Source organism: Ursus maritimus, unplaced genomic scaffold (assembly GCF_017311325.1).
Source record: "Ursus maritimus isolate PB19 unplaced genomic scaffold, ASM1731132v1 scaffold_20, whole genome shotgun sequence".
NCBI lineage: Eukaryota > Metazoa > Chordata > Mammalia > Carnivora > Ursidae > Ursus > Ursus maritimus.
In genome coordinates, this window is record NW_024424453.1 from 32,898,029 (window position 1) to 32,915,385 (window position 17,357).

General features: G+C 34.9%; 1 protein-coding gene across 1 annotated transcript in view; it reads right to left on the reverse strand.

The window, feature by feature from the left end:
• Positions 1-989: 989 nt before the first annotated feature.
• Positions 990-17,357, reverse strand: part of DAZL (deleted in azoospermia like) — a 28,864-nt gene continuing 12,496 nt past the window's right edge. The window contains exons 3-14 of the mRNA XM_040636599.1: positions 17,023-17,140; positions 16,261-16,452; positions 10,338-10,484; positions 9,989-10,080; positions 9,367-9,418; positions 8,901-8,964; positions 8,671-8,810; positions 7,207-7,278; positions 6,430-6,480; positions 5,332-5,445; positions 4,114-4,212; positions 990-1,043 (exon numbers count right to left, since the gene is read on the reverse strand). Coding sequence (XP_040492533.1) covers positions 990-1,043; positions 4,114-4,212; positions 5,332-5,445; positions 6,430-6,480; positions 7,207-7,278; positions 8,671-8,810; positions 8,901-8,964; positions 9,367-9,418; positions 9,989-10,080; positions 10,338-10,484; positions 16,261-16,452; positions 17,023-17,140 — 1,195 coding nt within the window. The remainder of the gene's footprint in view (positions 1,044-4,113; positions 4,213-5,331; positions 5,446-6,429; positions 6,481-7,206; positions 7,279-8,670; positions 8,811-8,900; positions 8,965-9,366; positions 9,419-9,988; positions 10,081-10,337; positions 10,485-16,260; positions 16,453-17,022; positions 17,141-17,357) is intronic.

The following is a 17,357-nucleotide window of genomic DNA, read 5'->3' on the forward strand; positions in this document are numbered from 1 at the left end:
CTAACAAGCAAAAATAAAACCTATTTGCTCTTTAACAAATAACTAATATTTTAATGTTTTTAAAAAAAACAATTCCTTTCAGATACTCTGATTAACCTTTAAGTGACATAAAAAAAAGTTCCAGCATTCTTTAATACCAGTATTTTGCACAATTTAAGATACAGCCATTGAGTTTAGCATTTCAAGGAAAAAAAATTAAAAGAAAAAAGGAGAATGGTAACTCACTGAGAAGCTTATGTACTTAGTGAAGTTTAGTTTGTTTTGGATTCTTTAAAAAAATTAGGCCCAGAATTTTAGTTATCCTAGTTACCATCCCAATCAAATAGGATATCTATGTGTGGATTCTAGATAAAAGACAAGTACTTTGAACTAATAAACGTAAGACCCACTGATTGGACTGTTTGTTCAGAATCTCTTTTACTGGGTTTAGATAAGGAAGACTTCAATAAAGCTAACTATATGTTGAGTTCCACTGATTAAAAATACAGTTTAAAAAAAACTCTGCTTTTGTGGTAAATTTCGAGACAAATCATAAATGTAAAGAACAATACTGTAAATATTGTACTGTTCACAGGTATTTGTTGGAGAAATGAAATGCTTGAATTCAAACTATCGAAATTCTGACCTTTCAAAATAGGTTTTCTAATTTCCTGAAAATCAGCAACTGTTTTTTAAACTCTTAAAATGTCAATTTCAATTAAAAAAATCCTTACAGATAAATGTTAAAGTTATTCCTTTTAGTCTCAATTATTTCTTACTTTCAACTATATATTGAACATAGAACCAGCTTCTAAATTAACATCTAATGAAGAACATTTTCAATGTAAAATAAAACTAGGCAAGCATATTAATACAACTTACGTAAGAAAGTCTGAGTGTTGAGTTATCAAAATTCGGAATTAAATTTCTATAAGAGTGAAAACTTTCAGTCTCTTCTTAATATTCAAAACCAGCAACTTCCCATGAGACTAGAAAGTTAGCAGAGAGGATCAAACAGATTTAAGCACTGCTCGACTTCTTCTAAAGTGATGCACTCTTTTATCCTATAAAAGACAGAAAGAGTCCTTTTTTACTTCATTGCAAATTTTGTATTATCACTATGACCTAAAGATAGCTACAAAGCATTTATTCTAGGTTTAAAAAAACTATAAATAACAAGAGAAAAGTGATCCTTTCTGGGAAGCATTCCTGAACTTTAAGATAACAAATGTACCTATAATGACTAGTTTTATTCGATAATTTAAAAAGAAATCTCAGTAAACTCAGAAACAGAGGACTTGGGAGTCTATATCATTTTACGAAGACTCTTAATTAATGATTTGGCAGTGATGCCCCCAAAGACAGCTGGTAGAAAACATATTAAAAGTACTGTTTTTACTAACAGAAGTGCATCTGGTAGAAATCACAGCTTGAGTACAGCATTCCACTTCAAACTGAAATGCTATGCTTTTCGGTTAAAAAAACCAAAAATTTTGGCATATTTAAAGTCATATTCTTAACCTGTGATGAAGATATATCATTCTTTAGGAAATGAAGAGTAAATAAAAAATATATGCAAAATCTCCTCTCACTTTATGTCGCTTGCAGATGTGCAGATATTAGGAGGTAAGGCCTTACAAAAAGGAATGGAGTAGAGTGAACTACTAATAACAAGATGGTATTTTCTTTTCTCTAAGAGCTTAACTGTGCCCTTTTCCTAGAGATTAAACTCAGTTGTCATATAAAGAAGAGTGGCTTCTGGAAATTTTGCAATCTGTCAACAAGATAATATCCTATTTAGGTTAAAACCCAGAAAAGTGGTCACGAACTGAAGTATCTTCAGAGATCAGGTAGGATGTGAAAGATTTTAAAGACAACATGGAAACAATGTATACCCTGCCTCAATGCATTCAAATTCAATTAAAACAACAACAACATTTAGATAATCAAAATAGGTCTAGATACCAGACAACTTCAGACTACCAACTTCTGAGTCCTGATCTAGAGAAACAGAAAACTGAAGGTTCAAAGTAAGGTTTTTGCCTAATACTAGGTGAAAACTCAAGTTTAAAGACTACTTTCTGGGGCGCCTGGGTGGCTCAGCTGTTAAACGTCTGCCTTCGGCTCAGGTCTCCGCATCTGGCTCCCTGCTCAGCGGGAAGCCTGCTTCTCCCTCTCACACTCCCCTTGCTTGTGTTCCCTCTCTCGTTGTCTCCCTCTGTCAAATAAATAAAATCTTTAAAAATAAATAAATAAAGACTACTTTCTGCTTTGCAAACAAATCATTTAAGTACTACCTATTTAACCTTGAGAACTTTGGGCAAGGTAGGCTGCCATACAATCCTAGTTCTTTCCTTTTAAATTATACTATGTATAATAATATAAGAGAACAAATGTCAAAACTTTAAACGAGGGGCGCTTGGGTGGCTAGGTTGTTGGGCGTCTGCCTTCGGCTCAGGGCGTGATCCCAGGGTCCTGGGATAGAGCCCCACATCACGCTCCTCTGCAGGGAGCCTGCTTCTCCCTTTCCTACTCCCCCTGCTTGTGTTCCCTCTCTCGCTGGCTGTCTCCCTCTCAAATAAATAAATAAATAATCTTAAAAAAAAAAAACTTTAAATAAATATGTTTTACTTCCTGTTGAGAAGATGGTAAGAACTTAATCCTGCTATGGCTCTACTCTTCTTCTGCATTAAATAGAAGTCCTTAGAATACCCTTTTAGAAAAGCTGAAAGTTTCATCCTATATCCATTCATAGATAGAAAAAAACTATTCTTTCCCTGTTTTAAGACACAAAGCAATGTAAAACCTTCCCTTTGAATATTAAATGGTATAGTCATTTTGGAAAAATTCTAGCAATTTCTCAAAATGTTAAATGTAGTTACTATTACTCAGCAATTCCATTCCCAGGTATATACCCAAGAGAAATAAAAGCATAGGTCCACAGAATAACTTGTCCATGAATGTTCACAGTATTACTCATCATAGTCAGAAAGTGGAAACAACCCAAACTGCCTATCAAATAAGAAACAAACAAGGTGGTATATCTATAAATAAAAAGAAATGAAGTACTGATACCATTATAACATTGATGAACCTTAAAAATATTATGCTGAGTGAAAAAAGCCAGTCACAAAAGGTCACATACTGTATTATTCTATTTGTATGAAATGTCCAGAATAGGAAAATCTTAAAAAAAAAAAAAGGTTAGAGGTTCCCTAGGGATAGAGGAACTGGGGGAAATAAATAGTGACCACTAATGGGTAAAGGGGTGATTAAAATATTCTAAAATTGATTGTGGTCATGATTGCACAACTCTGAATACACTAAAAAATGGAACTGCTTGTTTTATATGGGTTTACTGTATGGTATGTGGATTACATCTCAATAAACCTGTTACAAGAAAAAAAACTTTCCTTTGCACAATTCCTCCCCCATTAGAGTGACTTTAAAGTCTACTGGCACCATTTTTCCTATAGCAATTGCTCCCTTTGTGTCTCTGTGTTATATTTTGGTAATTCTCTTAATATTTCACATTGTATTATTATTGTTATTTGTTATGGTGATCTTCGGTCAGTGATTCTGAATCGCTGAAAGCTCAGATGACAGCATTTTTTAGCAATAAAGTATATTTTAATTAAGGTATGTATACTGTTTTTTAGATATAATGCTATTGTATACTTCATAAGACTACAGTACAGTGTAAACATAACTTTTATATGTACTGGGAAACAAAATTGCATTTGACTTCCTTTATTGCATATTGACCCTATTGCAGTGGTATGAAACTCAACCTGAGGTATCACCAAGGTGTGTTCTGTTTTGTGTACCTAAAATTTCCTCTTTTTCCATTTGGTCAAGCCAATATTCTCTTTCAACTCTCTTCTTTCACAACCTTGTCAATTATAAGCTTCTGCTAAAGGTTTCTTCCCTAAGGACAAACTACACTGTATCAAGGTTTCAGCAGCATAAAATAGCCAGGTAAAACTCACTCACAGAAGTTTTCTGAGTTACAGTCAAATGCCAAGGGTTCAATTAAATGCTCTATGTAATCTCAAAATGTATATACCACAGGAAAAAAAGATGCTTCATAGTTGACAAATATGCTTTTTATCCTGTATACTATTCCTTTCATACCTTGAAGTAGTCATCTTGAGTAACAAGAGAGTTTCTCAGTCTGTTCTCTGGATTAAATAGACAAGATACAACAGTCTGTATGCTCCTGTCCACAGATTTCTGAAAAAAAGGGAAGTATTTTCAGTAATCTACAGTCTATTCATTTCACTCACTTTAACAAGCTTTTTAAAGAAAACTGAATACATGTACTCCTTTCTAAAGAATTCTTACAAATCCATAAAATACCATTATGTAATTCATAATATTTTCATGTAATTTATTACATGTCACTTAATATGTAACTTTTTATTGAATTTTAAAAATATTTTAGAATTTTATTGATAGAGTACTGGTTGTAAAGCTCAATTTAGTAAAGCCCTCATCTATTTCCTTAAGGCTCTTTAATCTTTCCTGTTAAGAAACCGTGAACTTCCAACATTCCAAGAAAAAATATCCAGGATGAAACTTGACAATTATAACTATTTTAATCATCACTCAAATCAAGGAATTTTTTTTTTTACTCTAGTTGAGTAGTTCTCAACATTTTCTTCCACTGAGAAACACAAGGACAAAGTTCACACAATCCAATGGGAAATCTTCAATGTTATTACCCACATTCCTACCACATCAACTACTTCCACATTCCCACCCACTCAAGAAAAACATAGGAACAGTGAAGAGAGCACTGTTAGTAAAGGAGTTTGTTCTAATGATTAAAAAAGAAGCAGCAACTCCACCTATTTCAGTATTTCAATTATCACTAGTGACTCCACCACTCTTGAGAGCTGCTACCATATATAATGTTATGAAGAAAATACCATAAATAATTGTATATTACTATTTAGCTAAGAAAATATTTAAACGGGTAAAAAAAAAGGTAGGCATAATTCATACTCCTCTCTCTTTTGAAGAGTGGATTCTTGAGGAAACCTGTCTACTGCATTCCACCAAATTATGTTAATAGTTATTAAAGTATGGTTTTTAGAAACAATAAAAATATAAGAAAGAAAAGGACTACTGAATCAGAAACTATGTAAACATTGAAAGCTTGGGGGTACCTGAAATTTCATCAGCTTTTATAAAAACTGCCAAATTATTAGTCAGTTACTTAAGCTCTGTAATTTTTGGCTTCCATATTTCAATTTGAAAAAAGATGCTTGCATCTCAAAGGGCCATTATTAAAACTTCAAAAAATAATTGTGAAAATATAAATATCAATAAACAAAATTAGATGTTTGCCTTTTGTGGGCCATTTCCTGAGGATGGAGTAGCTTCATGAACTGAACATTCACTTTGCAAAACTTCTGTTCCTGGATCAACTTCATTACAGTGGTAGTTAACAGCAGTATAAGCCTACATTATGATAAAAGTATAATTAAAGAGAAGTATATTAGATACATTTCTAAACAATCTGTTCTTCAAAATAGGTGAGCTTATATTGATCATTTAAATGTGGGTTAAGTTCAATTTACATTATTTCAGAAACTTTAAACTGAATAGCTGAAATGCACTAAGGCAGTCTTTTATTTGAAAAGTCTTCTAAACTTCAACAAAATCAGATTAGAAGGGCTTTAAGAAAAAGAAACTCCAACATGTAGTAATAGAATGAGAATCTCCCAGTGCCTGAGAATTTCAACTCGTGTTATATCATTCAAAGGTCCAATCCTGATAAAAGGTAAAGACTCAAGTGTTTTAGAGCTAACAGCCTCTTTTGTTTTATTTCTCATATAGCAGTATTAACAGCGAAACATTTGCTTCTCTTCAACAGATTTTTTTTATGGGTAGAAAACGAGAGACAGTTTCAATACTAATTCCAAATTCAATGAATTAGAATTGGCACAGGTATTAAGACTACGTTTCTTAGATTATATATAATTTAGCACCTGTTGTATGCAGAGAAGCCATTGGCTTAAGCATATGAGAACAATCTGAGAAACAAAAAGCAGTTTCTCGCATTGAAGAATATACTTGGGTTGACAAGAAATTAATAAAACCTAACACATAATGTGAAAGGGAATTTAAAAATATGTCTAGGAATACACGAGGTGGCACACGGCCAAGAAACATTTAATAGTTAAAATAAGAAAATATTTTAAAATAAGGAAAAGGAAGGGGTGCCTGGGTATCTCAGTCTGTTAAATGTCTGACTCTTGATTTTGGCTTGGGTCATGATCTTGGGGTTGTGAGATTGAGGCCCGCATCTGGTCTGCAATGGGCGTGGAGCCTGCTTAAGTTTCTCTTTCCCTCTCCCTCTGCCCCTCCACTCTCTCTCCCTCTTCAAAAATAAATAAGTAAATAAAAAAATAAAAGGAAGTATGTTTGGCTAATTCACCTTACCGGGGGTATAACATAACTCCTTTGTTCTCCAGCAGGCCACTGTGGTGGCATCTTAAAAAAAAAAAAGAGAGAGAGAGAGAGAGAGAGAAAGGCAGTAACAATTAATTAACCATTCCTATATATTTTCACAAATGTGAAAGATAGACAATGTTGAGGTATTTATCAAGCTGGATTCTTGAACTTGTAGTAAAAGAAACATAATGGAAGTAAGAAGTACTTTATGTTTCTAATACCTGAGGGTTTGTTACTTTCATATATAAACCCTAACTTTTTCTCAATTTTCTGTGTTGGCTTTCAGAAAAATTCAAAGAATAGCTCTTTGAATGTATCACCATATATAATGGTCATGGGTCACAGATATGGTCCTATCTGTGGTAGAAATTCAGAGAACTACTACCTTGTAGTAGTCAACTGAAATAAACACTACCAAATATAATTGGAATTGAATGCTCTAAGACTTGAGTACTCATTTTATTTTGACCTAACCCACTAGAAAAACTGGTAAAAGTCAGTCTGAACGTTTCAGCTATTTGACTATAGAAGAGGACAGCAAATCTTATAAGATAGTACAAGAGAAAACTTTGTGCTAAGTATATTCCTGTCAAAATGTCGTTCCCTTTTTTCCAAATAATTAAAGGTCCTAATTCTAGACTAATTCTTTTTCCCTTATTTTAAGCATACTCAACTAGTTTAAATGATAAATTACTGGAGATATTTATATAAATAAAGGCCTCAATAATATTCCAAAGTAAATCATGTTGTTCCCTCTTAAATTACCTGGTAATTATATACAGGCAGCTGATATCCAGTGATGACCTGAACAGGTGAACTTGGATAAGGAGGATATGCCTGAGAATAAAGTTTATAGAAAGAACTCATTAACAAGGAAAATTATTGAAAATTAGAAAGTAGTATTATTCCTAATAGAACCAAAGTATGAAAACAAAGAAATCTTATTTTTCTATACACAAATGCAGAATTCTATTGAAGTGTTTGACTTCATGAAGAAATGTTAGTCTTTTGGGTGGGGAAGAGGAAGAGATAAATGAGGGAAGTGACGACTTTGCCCATCTATGTTTATCTTACTTGTATATTTATCCCCACTAAAAAGTTTCTTCCTTATACTGGTGATAAAGCTCTATTAGAATAGATGTCCATGTTAAAGTTACATTACTACATCTGTTATTTCTTTGTTAAAACATTTTAAAGCAATTTTGTATTCTTTGGGGGTAATATGTAGTCAATATGTAGTCCTCCCACACTCTTTATGGCTCTTTCTGTATTTCATTTCTACAAGTTAAAGGCCATATTTAACCTAAAACTGAAAAAAAAAACAGAACATCTTACATCTTTCAATAAATATTTATTGATTGAAATCATCTCTGTAATATTATACATGAATAGACTCAAGTAATACCTCACAGTGTTAGGAACAAGTAGGGATTTTCTTCAAATCATGTTTAGGGCAAGAAAAATAACAAATATATACCCCACATTTCATATAGATGAAAAATGTAAACAAAGGAGAGATACTACAGAACTACTTCACTACTATTTCTCTTTCCTGCAAATAAAATGTCTTTCAAACTGAAGAAAGTAAAATTAAAAAAAAAATCACTGTTATTCATCACCACTAGGAGATAGTAAGTATTCCAAATCCCATTTCAAATATTAAGGAAACCAGGACCAAACAAATTATATGCCACAAACGCAGAGAATTTACAAATATAGTTTGTCTTCAGAAACCTATCCATTCTAGAACCAGAATACATCCAGAAGTCAGGAATCTGTATGAGAAGGCATCTGAAAATCACTGCAAATAGAGAGTAACCAGAACTGCCAAACTTAGAGAAGAATAAACCAGGCAAACATATGAGGAAAGCTGCCTCCGAATATTTTAGGAGTTATCACGTGGTGGGGAAAATGGATGAGTATGTTCTATGTGGGTACAGAGGTCAGTTCTAAGATAAAGGTTTACAAACTACATAGAAGCAGATTTTAGCTTGGTATAAAGAAACAAAACTAAGAACAAAAGATTTCTAACAGAAGTAACAGATTTCCTTCCCATCACTCAAAATACTCAAACAGAAAGTATTATCACTTACTACGGAAATTCCACAATTCCTTATTTCACAGAGAGTAAAAGTAAAGACTGGCTTATTTTTAAGGTGTCCCCATCAATAAAATCTCTAATACCTTTAAAAAAAGGAAAAAAGAAAGAAGAATATAGGTAATTCTTACCTGAACATACTGAGTTATAGGATTCATCATGGTTGGAGGCTGCATATAAGTTTCAGTGTTTGGATTACTCCAGACACTCTGAAACTGTGGTGGAGGAGGAGGATTAAAAACCAAAGGACGAGGCTGCACATGATAAGCACCTTTTTAAAGAATAAAATGAAAACAAAGCCCACTTTTAGTTTTCTGAAAAGTTATACATGTCAAAAAGAACAACTCTTCTATTTACTCACATAAATTTTGTTTCCTGATTGCAGGTCCCAGTTTCAGCTTTTTACCATGGAAATTTATCTGTGACTGAAAATAAAACAGTAACAAAACTAAAATCACTTTCAAAGACTTGAATTTCGAGACTTTGGTAAACACCCTACCATCAAAGAAGATCGATAGTAACAACATACCCAATCAAAATTTATCAGCATGAAGCTACCTTAACCTCACCACTCAAGTGTTGAAAAGAGTCTTGGAATTTGATAAAAAAAATTTACACTCTGTCTAAAATCTTTCCTGTCTCTAGTTCATGAAGCCAGATGTCCAAATACAAATAAACAGGTCTGACAAGTTACATAAGATTATTCTAGGTTTGGTTTTCAAACAGGAAGTTTATTTTTATATTTTATACAAGGCTATATATATTCAGGACTCAAACAACACTTCATCCTTAAGCTAATTAAGAGACTTTACCACAAGATTACTTACTTCTACTATCTTCTGCACATCCACATCATTATAAAATGAAACAAATCCATAGCTAGAAAAACAGATAAATAATGTATAAAAATCACCAGCATAACAGTACAAAACTAATATTCCATGAAATAATTGACAGAGTGATAATGATAAAGAATGAAGACTATACTGAGATAAGTATTTGCTAGATGTACGTGATCGATCCTCCATAAATATTACTGCTTTTTGTTTTCTTCCCATGATCTATGTCAGAATGTGTGAAGATTAATGTAGTGTAGGAGATCATTTGTTAACAGAAAATTCGTATCTCTGAACCTGAATTTATTATCTAAGGTGAGACGGTTAAAATTTAAGATACTGTATAATACATGAAGAAAACAACTTTTTGATAAAACTGATTAATCCACTTGAGTAAAATAAATGAAGATGGGAAATATTTACATACAAACACTGTGAAAATGACTAAATAGAAGAGATGACAACAAACTGTTATCCTTTATATGAAAGAAAGGAACAAAACAACAAATTTATACAAGTGTAAGAACACAGATTTTGAATTCTTCCATGTTACTCTATATAGATACTACAGCTCAGTTATTTTTTATCTTCATACAGACCATGTTTTACTCACCCTTTGGACACACCAGTTCGATCCGTGATTATCTTCACTTCTTTTACTGAACCATATCTAGCAAAGAAACTTCTAATTTCGGTTTCATCCATCTATGAAGAAGAATTTGACTTCAGCATTCAAAATTTTCAATTATACTATAAAGATTTGAAGATGTGGAAATATCTCCCCTAAGTATCCCCAAACCACTTGCAGATCTTTGTCAAATATACTTTTAGTCTCTATAGGTTAAACATAAAACCAATTTCAAACCTGCATGAAATACCAAAAAACCTTATGTTTACAACAGGGCCCAAAACCCATTATTCACTAAATATTTTTTTAAATAAATAAAACAGGAATACAATACCCTAACATCAATTCCACCAACAAAAACGGTGTTTGGCATGATTTTGCCTTCTGGTAAAACATAGCCTTGGCTGGTTGTAGCTGATGAGGACTGAGTGCTGGCCTCTCTGGAGATGGTTGAGTTTGGAGTCTCAGGATTTGCAGCAGACTGTAATTTGGAAAGTAGATAGCATCACTTGACATTCAGGCAAAAACCATACAAGATATGAAATATAATATTTGTATTTAAAATATAAAATATTTTCATGAAAATTACTTTTATAGTAAATTGGCCAGCAATACAACTCAATTCAGGCTTAGGATTAAAAATAAAGGATACTTTAGGATTAAAACTTAGGGATACCTGAGTTGTTTAATCAGTAAAATCATGATCTCAGGGTCATGAAATCGAGCCCCATGTCGGCTCCTTGCTGTGTGTGGAGCCTGCTTGAGATTCTCTCTCCCTCTACCCCTTCCTAACCGCTCCCTCTCTAAAAATCAAATCAATTCAAGTAAGAGTAGATCAGCATGAAATTTTAACAAAAAGTACCTTCTTAAAACCAGTGTTGCTCATCATCTCTCACGTAAAGTAGAAAACTGACTTTATACTGAGTTGTGAACTGGAAAGTTCAGATTTGTAAAAATAGTTATTAAAGTCATCCTGTTATATGCCAGTAAGCATACTTTCACTTTACTGAGTACCTTATTAAAAAGCATGGGAAATCTTTGAAAAACATGAATGAACTTTTAAAAAATCTGCATCAAAAACACACATCAAAGAAAAATCTGCATCAAAAACACACAAACCGATTTGCTCTGCCTCCTCTTTCTAGTCACCAAAATTAACACGGATTTTATAATTAAATACTCCATGTGTTAGTATGAGTTTATTTTGGAAATGGTCATGAAAATATTATTTGCTCACATATCATAGCTCCTGCTAAAAAAGGCTTATAATCCTTTCCTCTAGTGCTAGGGTGTTCAAAGCATCTTTTCAAATGACATTTTTCTTCTTCAATAACACCAAATCAATCCCACTGATAATTCTAATTTTCACAGGGGGCTGATAGAAATAAATGATACTATCTTCATTTTCAGATAAAGAAAACCACACATGAAACTCATTATTTTTCTGGATTCTGATTCAGAACTCTACTCTTTCCATACTAAGATTAATGTAACCTTTTCTGAAGCAAAATTTACTGGTAATATGTATGTTGGAAAAGTAGTACAGTACAGTGAAAAAAAAATTGATTTAGTCAGGAGATCTAGGTTCATGTCCCTTACCAGGTTATAAGCCACTTACTTGGCAGCTGTTTATATCTGGGAAAATTGCTTTGAGAATGAAGTGAGATAACATCTGTGAATTCATTTTGTGAAGTATAATGTGGTATGCCAATATAAGTTAGTGTCCTGTTATTTGAATTTATTTCCAATAGGTTAAAAATTTTCTTTCCTGGTTTTACTATTTACTTATTTATTTTGTAGATGTTTTATTAATTAACTAATTTCAACTGGAACTTCGAAGAACTAGTTTATGGTACATCCACTTATTTGGAGTTCATTTATGAAGCGCCTACTGATTGTAAGAGGAAAATACAAAAGGCTGCAAGAGAGATAAACCTGTTATACTTCCTCTTATGGAGAAAAACAAGGACAAAAAAACAACTTATACATATTTTTTAACAGGCAAGCACAGTAATTTTTATAGAAATTAGTAACAATACTAAAGTAGGTAGAATTCCTATTTTGTTAGATGCTAGAAGTTACTGATAAATGTAAGATTCTACAAATTGTTATACTAATTAGAGATGAAATCAAAACTATCAAATCACCAAATGTGTTTTGGTTTTTCTCTATTAATTTATGCACATATAATTGAACCTTGAAAACATGGATTTGAACTGTCCAGGTCCACTTATTCACAGATATATTTAAAAATACAGTACAGTACTGTAAATGCATTTTTCTCTTCCTTATAATTTTAACATTTTTTCTCTTATTTTATTGTAAAAATATGGCATATAATCCATATATATAATCCATGCAAATTGTGTTTATCAATGGTTTATGTTATTAGTAAGGCTCCTCGTCAACAGTAGGCTACTAGTAGTTAAGTTTTGGAGGAGTCAAAAGTTATATGCTGACTTTTGGGTTTGTGTGGAGGGAGGTGGGGTCAGCGTGCCTAACCTCTGCATTGTTCAAGAGTCAACTGTACTTACTTTTATGTGTTTCTATTTGGGTACTTCCTAATTCTTTCCTGTAACTATAGTATAGTAGTATTTCATGACAATATGGAAACCTCTTTCTGAAGTTTTTCCATTTTTTGTTTTTAGTTTTCTAATTTTAGTTTTTTCTAGTGGGACTATATTACATAAGCCACATATTTTGAACTACTGAAACCTGACTAGGTTTCCCTTCACTACAACTTAGAATCCTTTTCAGTTAGCTCTTTCAAAAGTCCAAGACAAATAAAACAAAACAGTGGTTCTGAAATTCTTATGGATTTTCTTTTCTCCTTCTTAATTTCCCCTTTATCTGTGGTTGAACTTTGGATAGTTTCTATTTGACAAACTATTTACTATTATCTGCCTGTGAATGACAATGGATGAATGTATTTTAATTTGGAGGTGTATAACGTCAGGCCAGAAAACTGTGCCAGATTATAATTATTTATGATAATGTATTACTTCTTAACCAGGGGAGATTTTGTGGTCCAAGCACATTTTTGGTTGTCACAACTAAGAGATACTCATATCTGGTGGTAGAGGCTAAGGATACAGTAAACATCCTATAATGCAAAAGCAGCTTCCCACAAGAAATTACCTGTCCTAAAATGTGAATAGAGTCATGGCTGAGAAACCCTGTGACAGTGTGTCCAGAATTGAAATGCAAAGTTCTAATTCTCATATTCTATTTACAGAAGTAAAATGGATACTTGAGACACTAAGCAGTAATTTGTGGGGTGGGGAAGCCACTACATATTACAGGAAGTTTGGTCTGTGACTGCTTTATTGAAATTCACTCTTTGGTTAATTGAGGAATTAAATGTAATATTCATCAAATTATTTTACCGGTGTCTTAACATCTTAAGTTAAGGCACGATCCTGTCTTAGTCCTCAGCCAGCAGGGGGCACTCAAAGCTAACAAAGTAAGTAAAGTACTCCATTTAAACAAGACTGATCAGGGATTTTTAAGCCTCTACTGTGTATATTTACACATAATTATAATTTATATATACAACATCCACAACCAATAAACAACCTTTAATACTTTCAAACTATTGCTAAAAATACTCCACAAATAAATGCCAAGGCTAAAGCAAAAATATGGTATTAAGTATTAAGATTAAAGTATTAATCTTAACCATCAATAGTTTACAGAAAATACATTTAAGGTAAATTTAACATGATAAGTAATTATTTTCCTTAATTATACCTTCAAGTGAGTTGGTGGGTTTTGAGATGAGTAATGCTAGGATATTAAGTAGGGGGGAACTTGGAGGCCATCATACACACAACTCTCATCACTGCTATTTACAGTAATATATTCTGTTATACTTGGATAACGAAATGACAAAAATAACTAAAAGCTGAAAAACACCTGTATCATTACTAAAGCTCCTGGGCTGTCAGCTAACATTATTTCATTCAACTATTACATTTACATACAAGCAAACTAAGATCTATCTATAACTGATCACAAAAAAAGGTCTAATTTGTAGTCATCAGAGTTCTATCCACAGAAGAAATAGCTAATAAAGAGAAAAGCTAAAAGGAAATAGGAAATAAAAATCAGAATAAAACTTCCTAAGTAAATCCCAGAGTGGACTCTTATGGGGGGAAAATCCAAACAATAAACAAAGCTAAGCAAGAAAAATTGCAAGAAAGCAAAAATATGCATTTGTCTTGAAAAAGGTGATATGACCACAGATTATAAGACAATGCTATGTAAAAACTCTGGAAGTAAATTTGGAAATCTTGATGAAATGGCCAACTTTCTAGAAAAATGTCAATTTTAAAAAAACAGTCTTAGAAGGAAAGAATACTTGATTCTTAGCTTAGTTTCACTGGGAGTTTTTTCAAACTGTAAAGAAACAGATTATTTGTGCATGTGTAGGTGTGTGTGTGTGGAGGACACCAAGACAGAAACAATGGTAGATGAAAGACAGAGTGTAGGAGAAAGAAAATTCAGGGGTGCCTGTCTAGCTTAGTTGGTGGAGTGTCTGACTCTTGATCTTGGGGTTAGGAATTTAAGTTCCACGTTGGTCAATTCACTTTAATTGAAAAAAATTCCAGAGAAAAGAGGGGAAAAGAGTATTACTCAATTCATTTTACAAAACTGACACCCAAATAACAAAACCTTATCAAAATGGTCCACCTCTCTCCCTAACACAGAGAGGCAAAATTCCAGCAGTATCTAAAAAACATACAATTAAGAACAGTTCATATTGAAAATTCAAGGATGGTTCATTTCTTAGGAAATCTAGTACTGTAACTCACCAATGAAAAAGCATTTTATAAAATACAGCATTCATTTTTCATTTTTCAAAAACCTAAGTAAAAGGGAAAAATCTTCTTTTCTGTTGATGTAATTTTAAGCTAACATCAGGCTTAAAATGAAACAGCCATTTCCACTGAAATTAGGAAATAAAGGCAACTCTTAATTACCGCTATAATTGAAGAATTAGTAAGAGTTCTTATAAATCCTTAAAAAAAGATAAACATCCCAGTAGAAAGGTGCATTAAGAATTTATAAAAAAGAAATTTTGAAAGCTAATGACTTCAACTTCATTAATGATCCTAAACAAAAGCCATATCAAAACATATTTTCCAGCCATTAGATTGGTAACTTTAAAAAGTATAATAACTCTCACTAGAAAGAGTGTGGAGAAGAGATGACTGTATATACAGTGGGAATACACACTGATACCTGTTCCATTAAGAGTAACTTGGAAAGATATACTATAACTTAAAATTGTTATAAAATGAGCATAATCCTTTCACCCAGTTGGTTTCCACTCCTGGCAATTGATTTCAAGGAATTAATGGAATAAGAATGCCAAAACATATGCACACATATACTTACTACAGTATTGTTTTTATACAGAAAAAGTATTCATTATAAGGATATTTAATAAAAATAAGTAATGACGTAATCTTAAGAGTCTTAACATTATATATTTGAAATCATTTTAAATTTATCTTTGAAATAAGGTCCAATATGTTGGGTGAAGGATACAGGATATACAATAAAATAGTATTATGTGGCACTGTACAAATTTTATGAATTAAAGTTTACCTATCTACACGCAATACATGCATAAAAACAATCTGGAAGTGCATACATACAGCAAACTTGACCAGTGGTTAGAGGTGTTGGGACGGACCTGTTTTCTTACATCGATTACTTTCAAATGAGTTAATACACTACAGTTATAATCAGGAAAAAAAAAAAGCTATTAGCATCTCCCCCCTTTTCCTCTAAAAATGTAGAGAAAAAAATACTAGAATTTTTTATAGTAACTCAGTGATTATTAACTAATTAGTAACATGAATAATGACATAACACAAAAAATTATTACAGGGTAATACATATAATTTTACATTTTCATTTTAGTATTTATATATAGGAATATAAACCACATAAATTTCCTCTCTTTAGCTCTGAAACTGGAGAATAATGATGATCATACTATGATCCACACAGTATATAATACATCCGTGACATAAAGTTTGGTCAGAAGTGTTCAGTTGCATCTTGCGGTGATCAACTCTACATTTACCCAAACTCACGTACGTACACCCAAAGAGCAAGTATTACTTAATGTACGGTATATTTAAGTTCCTGGTTTATCTGGAGGGAGAAAAGTGTCCCCCCCCACCCCCGCACGAAACTTGTCAACAGCTCAGGTCCACAGTCCCGCCGAGCACAGGCGGCCCGACCTCGTGCAGTAATGATGGCGTCAGTAATGATGGCGTCGGGCGAGTTTTCCACCTGTGGTCGCCGCATGAGGAAGCCCCCAGCACCAGATCAAGCACGAGGGGCCGCCACCGAGGCACTCCAATCCCAGTCTGCCCGCCGCCCAGCTCCCCGCGTGAGCGCAGCGCCCCCGACGCCCCCATCCGGCCCGCACCCTATCCGGGGGGCCAGGAAGGAACCACTAGCCGAGGAAACCCTGGCCCTCAAAGTCAACAGGCGAGTCCCTCAAAGAGCCGACAGCAGCAGGCGTTTGGGAGGCGGCAGCCCGACGCCATCTCGCAGAGAACGCGCTGCCTCCTCTCCACGGGTAAGCGCGGGAAGGGAAGCCTGCCGGGTGGGGGTGGGGCGGGCGCGCGGTTCCCCCTCCACCCAGTCCGGGAGGCCCACTCCGCGGGCTGCCCCCATAGCCCAGCCGGCGCCGGCGGGAGGCAGGCGGGGCGTCGTGAAGGCCGCGACCCTGACCCTGCACGTGGTAGGCGGGCGGGACAGCGAGTCCTCAGGGCCGACCCCCACCGCGGCGACATCCGCGGGCAGCCCGCCCCTCCTCCAACTCTCTGGGCCTCCTCACCCTCCTCTCTCAGGCCTTGTCTGTGGTGCACCCAGAAACAGGGAGGCGGGGTGACCCCGCTTTCAGCCCCCTCTTGCGCCGCGCTAAAGAGCCGAGTTTCCGCCGCCCGGGAGCACTCAGCCCGGCGTGTGCCCTTCAGGCCTTCTCCTCAACTCACCATGATGGCGGCAGCTAGCAGTTCCCGCTGGTGGGGCTCGAGGAGGAGCGGAGGCTGCGCTTCAGGCACCACTCTTGGGGTTGCTGTTGGCTCTGCTCGTGGCGCTGCCCGGCTTCGACTAGGCAAAGGGATTAAAGTCAGAGGTCTGAGGAAAATCAATGGCGAGTGGCAAGGCCGAGGAGCCCTAAGAGCTGAGTGGCGAGGCTGAGGGGCGCTGGCGAACTGAGGCGTGGCCTGCGGGGCTCCCGGAGGTGGCTCCTGCGCCGGGTACTGGGCTCGTGGTAGACGCCTCAGCCAATGGGTGGCAGCCCCCCGCCCCTTGCGGGGGGGGGGGG